Genomic DNA, 17,545 nt, shown 5'->3' with positions numbered 1-17,545 from the left:
CAAAAAATAGAAACTTTAGCTCTCCTGAACTCTTCTTTAGTGGCAGCATGTAGCACCCTGTACTCTGAGTGATGGCTGATACTCATAGGCCTGCATGTGGCCACCAGTAGATAAAAAGGCAGAATAGTGAATATCTAAATACTATTGTTTCTACTGTTCTGTGTGTGTGTGTGTGTGTGTGTGTTTTATGCACTTGTATGTATGCAGGTTGGTATACCTGTGCATGTGTGTGTGCAAGTGGTGTATGCACATGTATGCATTCAGGTGGGTGTACCTGTGCTTGTGTGTGTGTGCAAATGGTGTATGCACATGTATGTATGTAGGTGGGTGTACTTGTGCATGTATATGTACAAGTGATGTATGCAGTTGTATGTATGCAGATAGGCATGTATGTGCATACACTGACGTCAAAAGAGGATGTCAGCTATTTTGCCAGTGATGGCTGTATAAGAAGCTCAAGCCCAGAATGGCCAATATAACAAGACCCTGTCTCAGAAGATAAAATTTTTTTAAAATGACTTATCTCTGGGTGGTGGCAGCACACCCCTTTAATCCCAACACTCAGAAGGCAAAGGAAGACTAATCTTGAAGCCAGCCTGGTCTATAGAGTTCCAGGAAAGCCAGGGCTACAAAGAGAAACCCTGTCTTGAAAAACAAAAAGGAAAAAAAAGCATTTGACTTACCATCAACATTGTATAAGCTTCATCAACAAACATTATGTTGAAGACCATAAATATTTGCAGCCTCAAGGTCTCTGTTTTAACTACTCAGTTCTGCTCTAACAGAGTAGTAGCCACCATTGTAACTCATGTGAATGTGGCTATGTTCCAATGAAACTTTATTAACAGACACTAAAATTGGGGATTCATATACTGTTCACGTGTCATGAGTTACTATTCTTTTGTTTTTTAATTTCTTAGAAATGTGAACATCCTTCTCTGAAGCTATACAAAAGAGGCATCTGAGCTGATCAGTCCCTTGTATCTATAGTAGACTAACTCCTTGTAGGAGATATGTGATCAGAACTTTGAGGGTATTTTTTTAAGAATATTATGTACTTTTTGATGTTTTAAATTTATTTTATGTGTATGGGTGTTTTGCCTACATATATCTCTCTGTGCACCATAATCATGCCTGGTGCCTGTGGAAGAAGAGGACATTGGATTCCCTGAAAAATGAACTAACAATGGTTGTCAGTCACCATGCAGGTTCTGGGAACAGAGCTCGGGTCATCTTATAGAGCACCAAATGCTCTTAACTTCTGAGTCATCTCTTCAGCCCCTCTATGATATTTTCATATTAGTAAACACTGTGATTTCTGCAAGAGCCTCATATAAAATCTGGAATTCACTGCAGATGCCACTTTGGAAATAGCACTTTATGGAGGATTCTGAAAAGTCACATATGCCAACAGGAACATTAACCACTACTTTACCCCAATGTTCCTTTTAAATTTCTACCTGGGTCTGGCAAGGCACTGGAAACATCACAGATGTGAAAGGTCCTTGAACTCCTTTCTTGGGCTTTTTGGAAAGGTCATTGTCTTTGTGTTAATTGAGAGCATCACACTTTGGTTGTGATAGGCCCTGCCATTAGGGAACTGGTCTAATTAGGAACTCGGATGGGGAGTATCAGGCCTGGAGGGCCAAGTCACAGGGACTAGCAACAAAGAACACCCAACCTATAACCACCACAAACTCCCTAGGTATGAATATATTGTTGAAATGTGTCACTGTTCACATTTGAGTTATTAAACTCGGTTAATGTCTGTGTATGTGGTGATGTGTCAACATTTAATTCTGAGTGTTAATTAGATGTTTTAGTACTGATATGAATTGTAGCCTAAAACACTCACAAAATGTGAAATTCTCTCAACCTTATAATTTGAAGGCACAACCAGAATGTGTTTCTCTAGGTTTGATTGCTTAATTCAAAATATGTAAGTCCATTAATAACTGTCAGACTCGTGATATCCTGGTAGCTGGAGTCTGCCCGAGCCCAGCACAGGGCCTGGGAACTAGGCTAGCTGGTTCATTGTGAGCTTTATCATAAACATCAGAGCGCACTGCCCTTGCCCCTTCTGCTTCTCGGAACCCATTTGAGCAGTTGCAATGTGTACTGTCCTTCTAGGGACAGGCAAGCCCAGTGCCTGCGTTTCGCTAGACATCATAGACCTTTCTTTCTGATGAGAATTTTTAATGATCCTTACTCAGGTTTTAATACCAGTAATTTTTTATTGAGCTTTTTATTTCAGTTTTTAAAAATCAGGATCTTATGTATGGGGGCAGGAGGTAGGAGTTAGGTACCATACATTTACCTTTTTTTAAAACTTATTTTATGCGTATGATGGGGGAATTGAACTCAGGGCCTCTCACATTCTAAACAAGTTACTTCTGAGTTACACACCCCATACAGTTTCTAACCATTTTAAAGCCTACAATTGCAGGATATTAAATATGTTCGCATTGTGGTATAGCCATTGCTTCCACACATCTCCAGACTTGTCTTTCTTGTGATCCTCTGCCCCCTTAGACACAGACTGTCTGTTCTCTGTGCACTGCTCACCAACCCCAGGTAAACAGCATTCTGCGTTGTTGTCCACTCAATATAATGTGGCATTATGCTGTATTTATCCTTTTGTGGTTGGCCTAGTTTAGCCTATATGATATCCTCAAGGATCATCAGAAACTTTTACTTTGAAAATACTTTGTTAGGAATCAATCAGGTTAAAGCTGCTAACTCGAGAATTAATAGTAGTCCTAATTCTGCTTAATAGCATTTTTGGGTTTCAGTTGAACAACCAGCAGGCACCATTTTTTTTTTTTTGCTTTTATTTTACCTAAAATTCAGCGTTTTGGGTCTGGGCTTATGACTGGATGGGAAAAGAGCTTATTGTGCAATCACGAGGACCTGAGCTTGGATCCACAGTGGCCACACCAAAATCTGGGCGTGGTGACATCTGCCCAGGCACTAGAGGCAGAGTAGTGAATTCTGGGGGCTTAGTAGCCAGCCAGTCTAGCCTAAGCAGTGAGCTATGGGATGAGTGAGAAACCCTTTCTCAAAAAACGATGAAGGTATAATTGAAAATGACACTGGACATCAACTTCTGGCCGACACAAGCACCTGCACAAGATGAGTATACGTGCACACACACACACACACACACATATGCACATGCGCACAATATACATGTGCCATGCATGTACACTCACAGACACAGAGAAATGAACAACTCCCTTGGTTGAAATCATTGAATATTATAAACTAACTAGGGAAACCAAGGTGCTTTCTTTACATGGAAATGAAGAACTCAGGAGAACAGGCCAATTTCTGAGCTCACTAAAATAAACAGAAAAATGGATTCTTGAGGTTGGGTTTACAGAAAGAAGCATTGCAATATTTGTATGTATTTTATGTATTTCCAATCCCTACAAAATAAAAATGGGAAAGGAAATGAGATACCAATTGGGGATCTTACTCTGACAAAGAGTATAAACTTCCTTCATGTAATGCAAATTTTATGTTAATTAGACATCCCCCTCCCCCCACGAAAGAAACCTGTAGTGCTCTCCCTCTGTGGTGGGCTGCCTTGCTTGAAAATGCCCTCCAGGAGCCAGCCTGAAGAATGAGAGCAGCTGGTTTTCCAAAAGTAGAGAGCCCTGAGATCAACTACTAATTGCTGAGAGCAAGTCTGCAGATGTGGTCCCAGATGGGGAAATTACACTCCCGACCACTATCCCTTGGCTCTGTTGGCAACAATAACAAGCAGGAAGGTCTGCCTCTCCTACATAATAGACAGTGCATTCTAATATAATTTAATTGATCGCAGAGCTTGGGGTGTGGAGGAGCAGTACTGTATTAGCGAGTGTTGCGTTAATGAAAACGAAAGACAGAAATAGGTCCTGAAATATATAATTTCCTAATGGCACTCGCTCATCAGGGGCTTTGCCTATAACTCCAAAATCCTGTTGGCACCAGGCAGACAGGATTCATTGGTCTCAGGCCTCTCTCTGAATATTACGCAACAGCACTGTTAGACTGAGTTCTTCATGAAAAGAACACACACAAAAAAAGGATTGGACTTACATTGTGGAATGAGATTTTAATGTCTTCTTAAATCATGCCGTTATTTTAAGCAAAATTTTACATGCTATCCATGATGGTTATTTGTCAACTTGATACAAGCTAGGATCGATCACCTTGGGGTGGGAGGAGTTTCAGTGAGGAATTGTTTAAATTGGGTTGGCCTGTGGATATGTTTGAAAGAGTTTATTGATCAGGTTTATTAAGATAGTAAGACCCACCCTGAGTGTGGCTGGCACCATTTGATGGGATGGCCCTAGGCCAAATGCAAACGAGAGAGCAAAGTGACTCTAGCATGCATCAGTCATTGCTGCCTGCTCTTAACTGTGGTTGCAATGTAACTAAGGGATCTAAATTCCTGCTGCCTGAGTTCCCTGCAGTGGTATACTCTAACCTGGAATTGGAAAGAAACGGGGGGGGGCTTTCTCCCTCATGTTACCCTTGTCACGGTATTTCATCACAGCAATAGGCAACGAAATGAACACAGAATCCCACGGGAGTCTACCATTCAGATTCTTAGCTCACCAAAGAACTCTAAAAACCTTTCAGTGGGAGGGGTGGGGTGGGGTGGGGCTGAGCAGTGCAGGGATGAGCATTGCAGCTCCCTGCTCTCTTTCCTCACTCCCAGCCTGGATCCCAGCCTGGGAATGGCGCCAGCTACATCGGGTGAATCTGTTCACCTGGATTGACATAACCGAAGTAATCAATCCTCCTCTGCATGACCAGCCGCCCATCTCCCAGGTGACTTCCAGTTCTGTTGGGTTGCCAGCCAACACTAACCACCACACTGAGGGGGAGCATTTTGTTTTCTGCTGTTCCTATTGCTCCAGTTGTTTAGTTTCTACTGTATTGCCCCTCCCCCTGCCTACCCCTACCCCTTCCCCATCCCCATCCCATCCCCAAGTTTCATGGCACTCTTGAGCTGTGACCCAGAGTAAACCCTTTTCTCTCTGAGGTACTTTAGTCAGAATGTTGATCACAGCAAAGAGAAATTAAGACACCTAGTTTCGAATGTTCCTTAAAGTTATTTTTTAATAGGACTGTGGTGGCGCACGCCTTTAATCCCAGCAGAGGCAGGTGGATAGCTATGAATTTGAGGGCAGCCTGATCTATAAAGCTACACAGAGAAACCCTGTCTCAAGAAAACTTTTTTGAATAAAAACCAAAAATAAACAAAACCCCACTAGAGGTATTTCTGTGTATTAAATATCTATTGAGTAGTTGGTTGTTTTCTCATCTGTGAGACAAAAATAGATCACGAGTTATTTATTTTTACCAATGCTACACATTCCATGTTTGGTGGTAGCTTCACAAACCCTGTATTTTACAACATGAATATTACATAGCCACAGCACAGTTCTAGTTGACTAATCTTGAATTTGCAGCCATTTAGTGTACCCAGCTTCATGTGACCCAGATTGTCTTTCCTTACATCAGTTCCCAAAGGTAGGTAAGCTGCTTAGAGGATGAATTAACTCCAGTAGGTCACTAGGGTGCTCTGCGGCACTTTATTACTGAACACGCCACACTAGTGGTGTTTTTCTAACCAATTCCCTGATCGAGTGACCTCTTTTTAATATTAAAATCTCTCGGAAACCAAAGCCATGTCTTTCTGGAAGGTCAGAATTTTAGAGCAGTGTACTAATAATGTACTAAGGAATTACTGAGTCATTCTGCCTGCTTAAATACCTCGCCCTGAACCAACAAATCACCTAATGGCTCGTGTAAAAAAAGCCTAGTGCTTGCAATGGAAACTTAAATGATTAGTTTATATATTTTAATGGGAAACATCTTATTTTAGAATATTAACATTTTTTGTGTAAGTCCTTGCTTTAATTCTAATTCCTTACCTGACTTCACTCCCACCAACAACCTTTACTTTGTTACTCTGTTCTCAAAGTGAACAAAACATCTTTGAGGAGACTTGCTCATTAGGTCCTTTTCATTGCATGCAATAAGGCTAAACCAACCATTTAGAGAAATTTATGTATGTATGTATGTGTCTGTATGTGTATGTGTGCATACTGTCTTTGCCACATCAAAGCTATGTTCAAAATTGGCATGGTGGTACAGGCTGGTAACCATAGCTACTTGGAAGACTAAGGTGTGAGGCTATAGACTGAGTTTAAGGGTGGGTTGGAATTCATAGTGAGTTCATGTGTAGCCTGGGAAACTTAGAGAGACCCAGTATCAAGTTAAATATTTCTTGAAAGGGTTGGGATGTAGCTCAGTGGTAGAACATTTGCCTAACATGTGCTAGGTCCTAACTTCATGATCTAACTGGGGGGAGGATCAAGGTGTTTATTTAGACTTAATATCACTAGGAAGAGCTTTTTGTTTCCATTCATAGAATTGTTAACATTATAATCTTTAAAAATGAAACCTTATTTTTTAATTTATTACAATTTTAGGATTTTACATGTATAAAATGTGAATGTACTTACATATAGACACCATACAGATGTTTTAGTCTTTTCTATTCATATCCTCATAAATATATACCTCTATATAATCCTTTTGAGTCTTTGTAATTATATTTAAAGTAGATAAACCATAACTTATGGGTGTTATTAAGCTGAGACTCAAAAAGTATAACCATTGATGCATGTCTAGAGACAAGGAAATTGAATTCTACAAAAGTAGTTCTAGTCAAACTGTAGGCAAGGTGTGTGATGTATGTCAGTGTTATTGTGTCCTCTTTGCTGTGAATTGGTACTTTACAAAGAGTATCACTTACTAAGGACAATGGTATTTCGTTGAATTTAGCAAGATGACATATTTCCTCCAGGTGCCTAGGGCTGTTGAATTCTTCGACGAATTCTATATTCAGATCATTTGTCTATTTATAAATGTCTCTTCATCTTCTACTGGTTTTCTCACCAAGTAATATGGCTCCAGTATGTGCCAAGAAAATGTTAGATGAGGTGAACTCTTTAGGGCTGAAGCCATCTCCCTTCACAGCAGTTTGGAGGGCACATATGGTGACTGTGCATTAGTATCAGTGAGAAAGCTCACCTTGGAAGAAAAGAGTAAAGGTTCCTATGTTTGATTGATTTGTAGCTAAAGAGAAAGCCTAACATGTGCATGTACCATCTCTTCATATAACAGTTGCTAACTAATGGAGAGCTCGTTAAGATATTCCAGAATTTTGTATTTGTTTGTTGAAGTGCATTCATAGGACCTAGGGATTTGACTCGGTGGTAGAACACATATTTAGTGTGCTTGAGTTCTGGGGTTCACTACAATATTAGAATATGGATATGTATACATAGCATAAATGTAAATGTGTAGTTGTATATGTTATACATTCAAAAGTATTTGAAGAGCTATTTCCTCCTTGTGCAGCTTTGATGTTTTTATTCTTTGAATTAGTATTTGCTAATTATATATATTAATGGTTCCCTGACATTTTCACGCATGTGCATAATGTACTGAGTCATATTCATGGCCATGATGCCCTCTTATCTCTCCTTGGTGCTCTCACAAGATGCTCTGCTTCTTTCTAAATGGTATTCACTCTGCTTTCATGCCTTTCTGCTTAGGTTATTAGATCTTTCTGTTGTTGTTGTTGGAGACAAGGTCCAGGCTATAAGTCAGGCTGGCCTTAAACTCATTATCCTCCTGCGTGTCCATTGCTTCACTACTCTCAGCTCTGGCTTGAACTTCTAAAACACTGCTTTGTGACATGTTGTAGGGATCGGCACACTTTCTTCTGTGAATTTTTCAGGCTCAGCTCTGTAGGAATGGAAGGGACAGTGTCTTGGGATGGCAGTCAGTAAATATTCAGCAGCATACTCTTTCCAGTGTGTTTTGAGCCACCTATAAGAAAATCTTCCATCACATTCTTTCTAGCTACCCCAGTTCAGTGTGCTCATCTGACAGAGGAGAACGTTAGCCTGGGAGGAGGGGGTTACATGAGTTGCTTTTGGGTGTGCTCTGAGTCATTGACAGTTTGGGGGTTGGAAGCTTACATTCCTAAAATGAAAGTGAAATTACATGAAAAGAAGACTGGAACACTAACAAACTTTAGTCACATTGTCTATAAAACCTCTGAATGCTTGGAAGGAGGATGAGGTTTAAAAAAAAGTGTAATAACTTCCTTCTCACTTAGAGTGGCCTGCTTGTTTGTTACATAGCATGGTTTTTCCATGAACTGACCTATGGTCAACATTTGCAGTAAGTTAATGGAATTGCTGTTCACAGAGGCTTATGATAAAGCACAAGGGATGAATGTAAACTGGAGTCATTGTTTCAGGGGTTTTTGTTTTTTGTTTGTTTGTTTGGTTTGGTTTTTTTTTTTTTTCGAGACAGAGTTTCTCTGTATTGTTTTGGAGCCTGTCCTGGAACTCACTTTGTAGAACAAGCTGGCCTACAACTCACAGAGATCCACCTACCTCTGCCTCCCAAATCCTGGGATTAAAAGCGTGCACCACCAATGCCTGGCACATTGTTTCAGTTTTTTGCTCTTCATAAATATTTATCGTGCAGTCAGGTTTCTGTTGGTGATTGGCTATTAAGAAAGAAACATGGGCTTGTTTAGTAATGTTTGGTTTAGAAATGTTACCCTCTAAAGAAAATTTAAAATGTGAAGGTGATTCTCTCTCTCTCTAAACTATAAATATTTGTAGGGCATGTCTCCCATTATTCATGACACTTCTGACATTTGAGCAATGAAACAGAATGAAAACAAAAACCTTGTAGAGCTAAAGAGTAGTAAATATAGTAAGGAAATATTATGTAAGAAGGTAGAAACGTTGTTTCTATAAGTGAAATGAGATTGGAATCATTGATAGGTAGGGGCAGGTTACAGTTTTATAAATGATATGTTTGCAGAAAACAGAATTAAAATTTTTGAGCAAAAATTAAAAGAAGGCAATGATGTTTCTATGTAAAAGAACCTTTTCAGAAGATTCCTGAAAAGTTGGGACTGAACATTGTGTTTCTATGAGGAGACAGGTCCTAGGAAGAGTGAGCATGGAGAGATGGGATGAGGAAGAGATACTAGAAAGCAAGACTTAGAAGTTGCAGCCAGTGGGTAAGAAATCAGGAGTATTAGTAGAGTGGGACATAAGCAGGATTAAGAGAGAAGTAGAACTGGATTCCATGTGCTTAGCATTTTCTGGAGTCATTTTTTTTCTGAAAACAAGAATAAAATAAACAGAAGCTGGCAGAGTGAATAAAGTCAAAGGAAAAGAGAAATTATATCACATGTGTGTGAACAGTAGTAATAATAGTGTCCATGTGTCTTAGTTACCTTCTCATTGCTGTGAACAGGAACCTGAGATTAAACAGTTTATAGGGGAAGGATTTATTTTGGCTCTGGTTTGAGGAGATACAACCCATCCTAGGAAGGAAGGGATGGTGTCTTGGGACTCCACCCACATTTGAGCAATGGGAGTTTGCAGTGCTTTGTTGGACCAGACAGCAGAGAGAGAAGGTGTGCTGGCACTTAGCTTACCTTCTTATTTTTGTTCCACCATTCCATCAAAACCCCATTCCATTAGATTTGCTGCCTATAGTCAGGGTCCATCTTTGCCCTAAATTAATCATCTATGAAATACCTTCACAGACACCCCAGAGTTCATATCTCTGAGCCTAAAGCCTGCCATTAAAATGTATAATACCTTCAGCTTCAGTGCTAAGAGGAGCAGTGTTTCCTGATGAACAGAGAGGTTACTCTGGTGATCTTGAATTCATGCCCATTCAGCTCAGGCTGGTTGCCACTGAGCCTTCTTAAGGCCAGCTTGCCAAACTTACATTCATTGCCAGAGAAGAGAGAAATATTTTAATACTGGGTTTCTTGACTTCCATTGTTTTCTCATTCTACTATCTACTTTTTATCATAGGTAAGTGATGAAATAATGTGTCATGATTTTGAGGAAAATTTCAGAGTCATGGCCAAATCTGCAAAATAGCATTGCTTAAAAAAATGTGAAATTATCTGTTTTATTGGATCCTCGTTTTGTATGTTCATCATGCCCCTTGACAAGGTGAAATTTGGAAAACAATGAAGATGGTAAGTGGGACTCTCTCTCTCTCTCTCTCTCTCTCTCTCACACACACACACACACACACACACACACACACACACACACACACACGTACCAAACTTAACAAAGATGAAATTGCTAACTTAGAAATCACTGTGGTGCTTCATGGCTGTTAGAAACTGCAGTACATATGAAGGGCAAACAGAGAAGTCTGCTTTCGAATAGTAGAAACATCAGTTGAATACAGAGGTTCATCCTGCCTTACTTTTTGTAAATTGGTCCATCATGGGACTTGGACTCATTTTGCTAAAAGTTCATTTCCAACTCAACTGTGAGCTCTGTAACTTCGATTAGGTCATTTAACTTCATGATGCCTCAAGTTTCTCCTCAGTAAAAATAAAGATGATTAGAGATTAAATTGGGCGAGACTTGTTAGTACAATGCCTGGTGCTATTGTAAACATTCATAAATCAACAATCTCTCTGTCAATCATATATCAAGCCTAACTTTCATGGCTATACTGTCCTATTAGCATAACCAAGGACAATCTAAAAAACACACATCTTAGCTTTTAAGAGGCGATGAAGGATTTAAAAGGAAGAAACCTAAGAGCCCTATTGAAGTCATGGAAGGAATAGTGTTTCTAATATGTAAATCATACTGATATCAGCATAAGTGGCACTCTCTAATTAAAAATAAGAGTGTAAGTTGAGCATGATGAGAACATGTGTGCTGGAGTCTCAGCATATCCCTTATATTTTTTAGTATGAATCTACATGAGCCAGAGGAAGAGAATATAAATGAGTCTGCCTGAAAATATAGCACATCAGCTACACAGACTTCTTTGCACTTGGTTGTGAACTTGGCACACTTTGAAAGAGAAGACCTTGAGTGAGGAATTACCTTCATCAGATTGACTTGTGAATGTCTGTGAGGTATTTTCTTGATTCCCAAATGATACTTTTCCTACATAAGGTGACTGGAGATAGTCCCTTCCCTACATAGGTGACTGGAGACAGTCTCTTCCCTACATAGGTGACTGTGGACAAGTCTCTTCTCTACATAGGTGACTGTGGACAGTCCCTTCCCTACGTAGGTGACTGTGGACAAGTCTCTTCTCTACATAGGTAACTGTGGACAAGTCTCTTCTCTACATAGGTGACTGGAGACAGTCCCTTCCCTACGTAGGTGACTGTGGACAAGTCTCTTCTCTACATAGGTAACTGTGGACAGTCCCTTCCCTACAGAGGTGGGACTGGAGACAGTCTCTTCCCTACGTAGGTGACTGTGGACAAGTCTCTTCTCTACATAGGTGACTGTGGACAAGTCTCTTCTCTACGTAGGTGACTGTGGACAGTCTCTTCCCTACGTAGGTGACTGTGGACAAGTCTCTTCTCTACATAGGTGACTGGAGATAGTCCCTTCCCTACATAGGTGACTGGAGACAGTCTCTTCCCTACGTAGGTGACTGTGGACAAGTCTCTTCTCTACATAGGTGACTGTGGACAGTCTCTTCCCTATGTAGGTGACTGTGGACAAGTCTCTTCTCTACATAGGTGACTGTGGACAGTCCCTTCCCTACATAGGTGGGACTGGGCTAATTAAATGGTGAGGTACCTGAATGTGAAACTGGGAGCAAGCCAGTAAGCAAACTTCCTCTGTGGTTTGTATTTCAGTGTCTGCTCATGTTCCCTGCCGACTTCCTTCAGTGATGGGCTGTGACCCAGACATGGGAGCCTAGACAAACCCTCTCCTTTCCCAAGTTGTTTCTGTTCAGGTTTTATCACAACAGAAAGCAAGCTGAGATGGCAGTGAAGACTCCAAGTGTGACTTGTCCTCAGATTCTTAGCATATGCTGGTCCTTCTGTCTTTTCTCTCAACACGTCCCAGTTTGAATTAGTTTCTTTTATCACTTAGATTTTGGCTTAGTGTCATCATCTAAGATTATCATCATCCTACCTATACATGATACCTCCCATCGTAATTCTATCATCTTAGCCTTTTTTAAAAAAGATGTATTTGTTTTATGTATAGGAGTGCTCTATCTGCATATATGACTTCATGCCAGAAGAGGGCATCAGATTCCACTACAGATGATTGTGAGCCACCCTGTGGTTGCTGGGAATTGAACTCAGGTCCTCTGGAAAAGCAGCCAGTGCTTTTAACAGCAGAGTCATCTTTCCAGTCCCTCATCTTAACCTGTTTAATGTTCTCCCATGGCAGGTATTTTTCTACTAACCTTAAAGAAAAAAAAAAAAAAAAGAAAGGGAGAAAACTTCCTACACAATTCTGTCAAGTTTAATGATAGCAGGGCACTTGACTCTTCCACAGCTACATCTCACATTTGGTTGGTATGACAACAGTTTCCAAGTAATGTGTGTTCAGTAAATGCACATGGTTTGGAATTTTGTGGGATCTTTACCTTTAAAATTTGAGCTCTTTATCGGTGTGTACTATAGTACCATAATGATTATACATTTTTACATTCTCTTAATAAAATTGAAACTAACATCTTGGCTTTTTATATAATCATAAAAGGATCACATAGGGTTGGCCTTGCAAGAATCCCTCTCTGCCACTTCTGTCACTGTCTTGACACTGAGCCAAGTAATATTTAAGATGCTTATCATATGAATTTGAATAGTAATTATGTGACATTTGCAATTAAAGTATACTGTAGCTAGAAAATATGTTTCATCTTACTATCATTACTACATTACTATCATCCTGAAGTTTTAGAGTCAAGATTTGTCATTATTGATAAATAGTGTAGGGCTGTATCTGTGGAGAAACCCATGAATCAGGGAGCTGCCAATAACATTTCTAAAAAAAACAAAGCCTACATCAATTATTGAACCATAAAACAGTTCTAAATTATAGAAAGAGGTGGTGACAATGACAATATGAGAAGTTAAAGAATTCCCTCCCCTAGCAGCAGATGGTATAAGATAGACTCCTTCCCCCATTGGTTCTTGTAGATTTCCCTCCTGACCAGTAAGACGATGAGATGGCACAAGTGTCTCGTGGTTGGCCCAAGCCGGGAAACATTTGGAGTCGAATTTGCTATTGAGATGGTGGAGTCTTGTATATGAGGAGGTTTTTAGTCCCCAGGTGGAGAATCCAGGTGACTCCAGAAAACTGGGAAGTTAAGTTGATTTTGCTCAAAAGCTTTTCTTTAGATTCCATAGGAAGATACCTACAGAAGAAGTAGATGGTACCACTTGGGATTCAGGATGCTAGTCTCAAGTACGCTTAGAGCTCTTACCCTTTTGACATTAAAGAAGAAAACACAAGAATGCTCAAAAAAGACTGATGTAAGTGATATTCAAAATTGTGAAACAGAGTACAGATTCAAGAAAACAAGGTTTACACATAAGAAAAACACAAAGAAAATGATGGTGTTTTGTTGTGTGCATAAGCAGAAAGAGAAATTGAAGAGTAGATAAAACCATAAGTCAATCTGAGTTAACTCAGTTTTTCCATAAGCAGGAAATACATATGTACAGTGAGACTTCTGAAGATATATGAAGATGCTTCTGGGATGACCTATTGGTAGACATTAGGCTCAGTTTGCACCCTGTAGCTGTACAATCCGCAATGCGAATGTGAGGAGGTAGAAGAGGAATATGCATAGCTGAAAGTATGGTGTATCTGCAAGGACGAATGCTACAAGCAATCAGCTCATCAAGGATACATTTCATAATGAACCTGTCCAATAGTTATGGAAATGAATGCCAGATGTTTTCAACTCAAGACTACTTCAGGCATGATGATCCAGAAAGCCCATATGGTACCAAAGGCAAAAGCTTAATTGGATAGATCACCTTTCTCTGAATAATTCCCTACTCCCAGAAGGAAGGAGATTAGGTGCAATGCTTCTGTTAGAAGTGTGACTTTCAAAACTGCAGCAGCTCTGGACACTTAACGTTGTACTATTTAACAGTGACTGTTTAGAGATCGGAGGATTTAAGAACATGGCCTCGTTTCTCTTTCCACAATACATACTTATGTTTCCTATAACAACTATTTTGTGAGTATATATTCTTACACATAGAGGGAACTCCTATGAAGAGGAGCGCATGGTCTCCTTTTATTTTGTTTTTTTTTGTTGTTTTTTGTTTGTTTGTTTGTTTGTTTTTTGGTTTTTTACGAGACAGAGTTTCTCTGTATTGTTTTGGAGGCTATCGGTCCAGCCTGGCCTCGAACTCACAGAGATCTGCCTGCCTCTGCCTCCCGAGTGCTGGGATTAAGGGCGTGTGCCACCACCGCCTGGCCTGGTCTCCTTTTAGAAGGTAGTCAGAGGTTAATAAATTGCTGCAAATATTCAAAAGATCATTGACAAACATTGGTGAAGTGATGTTTAAAGACTGCTGAACTTTTAAACCTGGAAACACCATCAAAATGATTATTCTCTGTAAGTTAAAGCTGGTTACTAGCACCAAACTTCATTTAAAAGAGAATGAAGTAATCAAGATTTCTTGTCCTGTAAATTCTTCCTGATGACATGAGGATCTTAATGACAGAAACTTTATCTTTTATGTTTATGAATTATTTATTTAACATTTACAGGTGTTTTGTTTGCATGTATTTCTGTGTAGCATATGCATGCCTGTGCCCAAGGATGCCAAAATAGGGCAGTAGATCCCCTGGGACTGGAGTAACAGATGGTCATGAACAGTCATGTGGGGACTAGGAATTAGACTAGGTTTCTCTGGAAGAAAAGTTAGTGCTATTAACCACTGATCCATCTGACTACCCCTTATATTAAAAAATTAATAATGAGCTCTTTTTACAGTGATAAATATATTAGCTTTATCATTGATCATGTGTGTATATGATCAACTTTTGTCACCCCCATGCATACCCTTTTACCCTCACTAATTCCCCATCTACCACTGATGCATTTCTTCCTAGAACAGCTCCCTCCTGCTTTCACACACCCATGCCTGTGTGCATATATGTGCATGTGTGTGTGTGTGTGTGTGTGTGTGAGTTTAATTATAGACACTCTCTTGAGCATGATAAGTCCGGAGGCATTATTTACTAGAACATGGGCAACATATCACAGGCTAACCACTGAAGAAAATGACACCCTTGTCCGCCAGTGAACATTACCTTCTCGTAATCCCTCAGTGGGGTGTGGAAGCTCCTGAAGCCCTCCAGCATGCATGATGAAATGGTGATGGGTCTAGTCTTGTGCCGCTCTTGTACAGGTACCCATAGCTGCAGAGTTCTTTTGCAGTCAATTGTGGTTAATGCAGACCCAAAATAGAACAAAGTATAGAGGATATGTGACTTTGGAGTCCTGGGTCTGAAAGGAGGTCTCATTACCATTTCTATGTGACCATTTCTAAGGCTCAAGGAACATTGGAGAAGAACAAGCAGAAAGGATGTCAGGGTTGGAAGATAGAGTAGAGTTTCATAAGACTGCAATCTGGATAGACACGACTATTGCACCAATGACAGAGACTTTCTATCAGCACTGGGACGTGAACTGAACCCTTACTATTTGATTTTAGATGCCCAAACTTTTGACAATGGAGACCAAGGGATCCCTGTAGAGTCTAATTGTGCTTCTTGATTATTTCCCAGTTGGATGCTACAGCTGTGAGAAGCTTTGGAAGACTAGAAATTTGTGCCTTTTATATTTTGCTTGAACAGAAAAATTGCAAGGAATTTTTAAGCCCCTGACATTTTACATTAACTTCATAACAATATAAATAAGCCATTAATTTGTGTCACAATATTGAATTCAAATGCCATCAGTTTCTAACTGTTATTATTTAGTCCCTGCTATATGCATTTCCTAGCCTTTTGCTCCTGTAAATTAGTGTTAGATGAGTGTCCAAAATAAGGGAGGGAGGTAAAGAGGTCCTTATTATTTTTAATTAATCTTATTTGTTTATTTATTTTGAGTCAGCATCTCATGTAACCCAGTCTGGTGAAACTCATGAACCTCCTCTGTCTCCTGATAGATGATGACATTAGTGATGTGTCACTTTGTCCAGCTAAGATTTTGTTAATAATACATCACTCTTACTTAGATGGGACTTCTCAAAGCAATCTCCTGATGTACTCCAATAGATGCAGTTTGTTTTCAAATGCTATGAAACTTGGCAGTATGCATTGCTTATTAGGGAAACACTAAAAATGTAACCCCATTCACCCAGGATGTTGATAACTCCTTTTTCCTTCGTAAGTCCCAAAGTCAGGGAAGCTTTGCAAAGTTTTTCCATGCATCACCTTAACAATTCACACACTTGTTTGGGTGATGGGTTTCTCACTGGGAAAAGCAGGCCAGAGTCATTTTGAGCTCCATTAAATCCACTGCTTTACAAAGCTGTGATTACTTTGTGTCCTAAATAAATGGCCACATCTCTGTGCTGCATCTTGTTTATAAAGATTAGTTTCAGATAGGATGGATGGGCACTATTCGATTTTGGCTGTTTAATATTGTGTGTGACTTTTATTAAGATTGTATGAATTATTGTTTATGGCATGGCATACCCTGTCTCTGGCAGGGAATGGGAAATGATTATTCCATGAAAAGACAGTAAGTTTTGTCTTTGAGACATGGCTTCATCTGGAACATAAAGCTGACAAACACACCACATGCCTGTCACTGAGCTGAGAGACCCTCCCAGCTGTTTACACGTCGGGTGGAAAATGGCAGTTTGACATAAACCAACAGTGTGATGCCAGCATCTGCAAAGAGGCTTCATGTGGAGCATGCCCAGTGCAGGGAGGGTGTCCTCCCTTCCCCATCAACCCCCTCCAGATCTCTAAAGATAAGGCTTGGACTTTACAGTTGGAAATATCAGGGCATAGCTGGGGGGGCTGTTTGTCTCTTTACTTTTTTTTCTAAATGTCCTATTGAAACTAATTTCCTTTAACAAGCCAGTGCAGGGAAGAGAATATTTAGAGTAATCTAATGCATTAAGTTTAAACAAGTTGCAGTCAGTCTCTGCACTTGGACCTGTCTTTATTTTGAAAGCAATAGAAATCATTAGATTGTGTGTGTGTGTGTGTGTGTGTGTGTGTGTGTGTGTGTGTGTGTGTGTGTGTGTGTGCTTTCCCTCTTGAGATGGGAAAATAAGATTCTCCTCAGACAGGAGACTACTGGGGCTGGGAACGAGAGCCCCAGAGGGAGAAGGGGACTGAGAAGAGGGGCTTCCCAGAGCATGGATAGGAAAGGTGCTGGGATTCTCCAGGGCTCGGCGCGCTCTGAGGATCTGTGCCCGGGGCTGCAGCTGCAGACGATAAAGGCGCTATCCGGCTCATGAAGGCCACCTGGATCAGGCTTCTGAAAAGAGCCAAGGGAGGAAGGCTGAAGAATTCGGACATCTGTGTAAGCGAGAGGGCTTTTTGTTCGGGGGAGACACTGTTTTCTTTGCTTTTCTGTTGTTGATGCAAGTGCCTGCCGAGAGGGTGGTTTGATTCAGTTAATACGCTCATGATTGCATGAGAGGGAG

General features: G+C 40.2%; 1 protein-coding gene across 15 annotated transcripts in view; it reads left to right on the top strand.

Moving 5' to 3' along the window:
- Positions 1–17,545, top strand: part of Cacnb2 (calcium voltage-gated channel auxiliary subunit beta 2) — a 327,915-nt gene that overhangs the window by 221,218 nt on the left and 89,152 nt on the right. The window contains exon 1 of one of the 15 annotated variants that reach the window (XM_040755452.1): positions 16,857–17,421. The exons of 13 other annotated variants lie outside the window; for them this stretch is intronic. In XM_040755452.1, coding sequence (XP_040611386.1) covers positions 17,353–17,421 — 69 coding nt within the window. In that variant the 5' untranslated portion in view covers positions 16,857–17,352. Of the gene's footprint in view, positions 1–16,856; positions 17,422–17,545 lie in introns of those variants that run through there. One more of the 15 variants, XM_040755451.1, reaches the window with a different exon arrangement.

This window comes from Mesocricetus auratus, unplaced genomic scaffold (assembly GCF_017639785.1).
Source record: "Mesocricetus auratus isolate SY011 unplaced genomic scaffold, BCM_Maur_2.0 Super-Scaffold_100013, whole genome shotgun sequence".
In the NCBI taxonomy this organism is placed as follows: Eukaryota; Metazoa; Chordata; class Mammalia; order Rodentia; family Cricetidae; genus Mesocricetus; species Mesocricetus auratus.
Note: the sequence above shows the minus strand (reverse complement) of the source record. Positions and strands in the feature narration are given on the sequence as shown.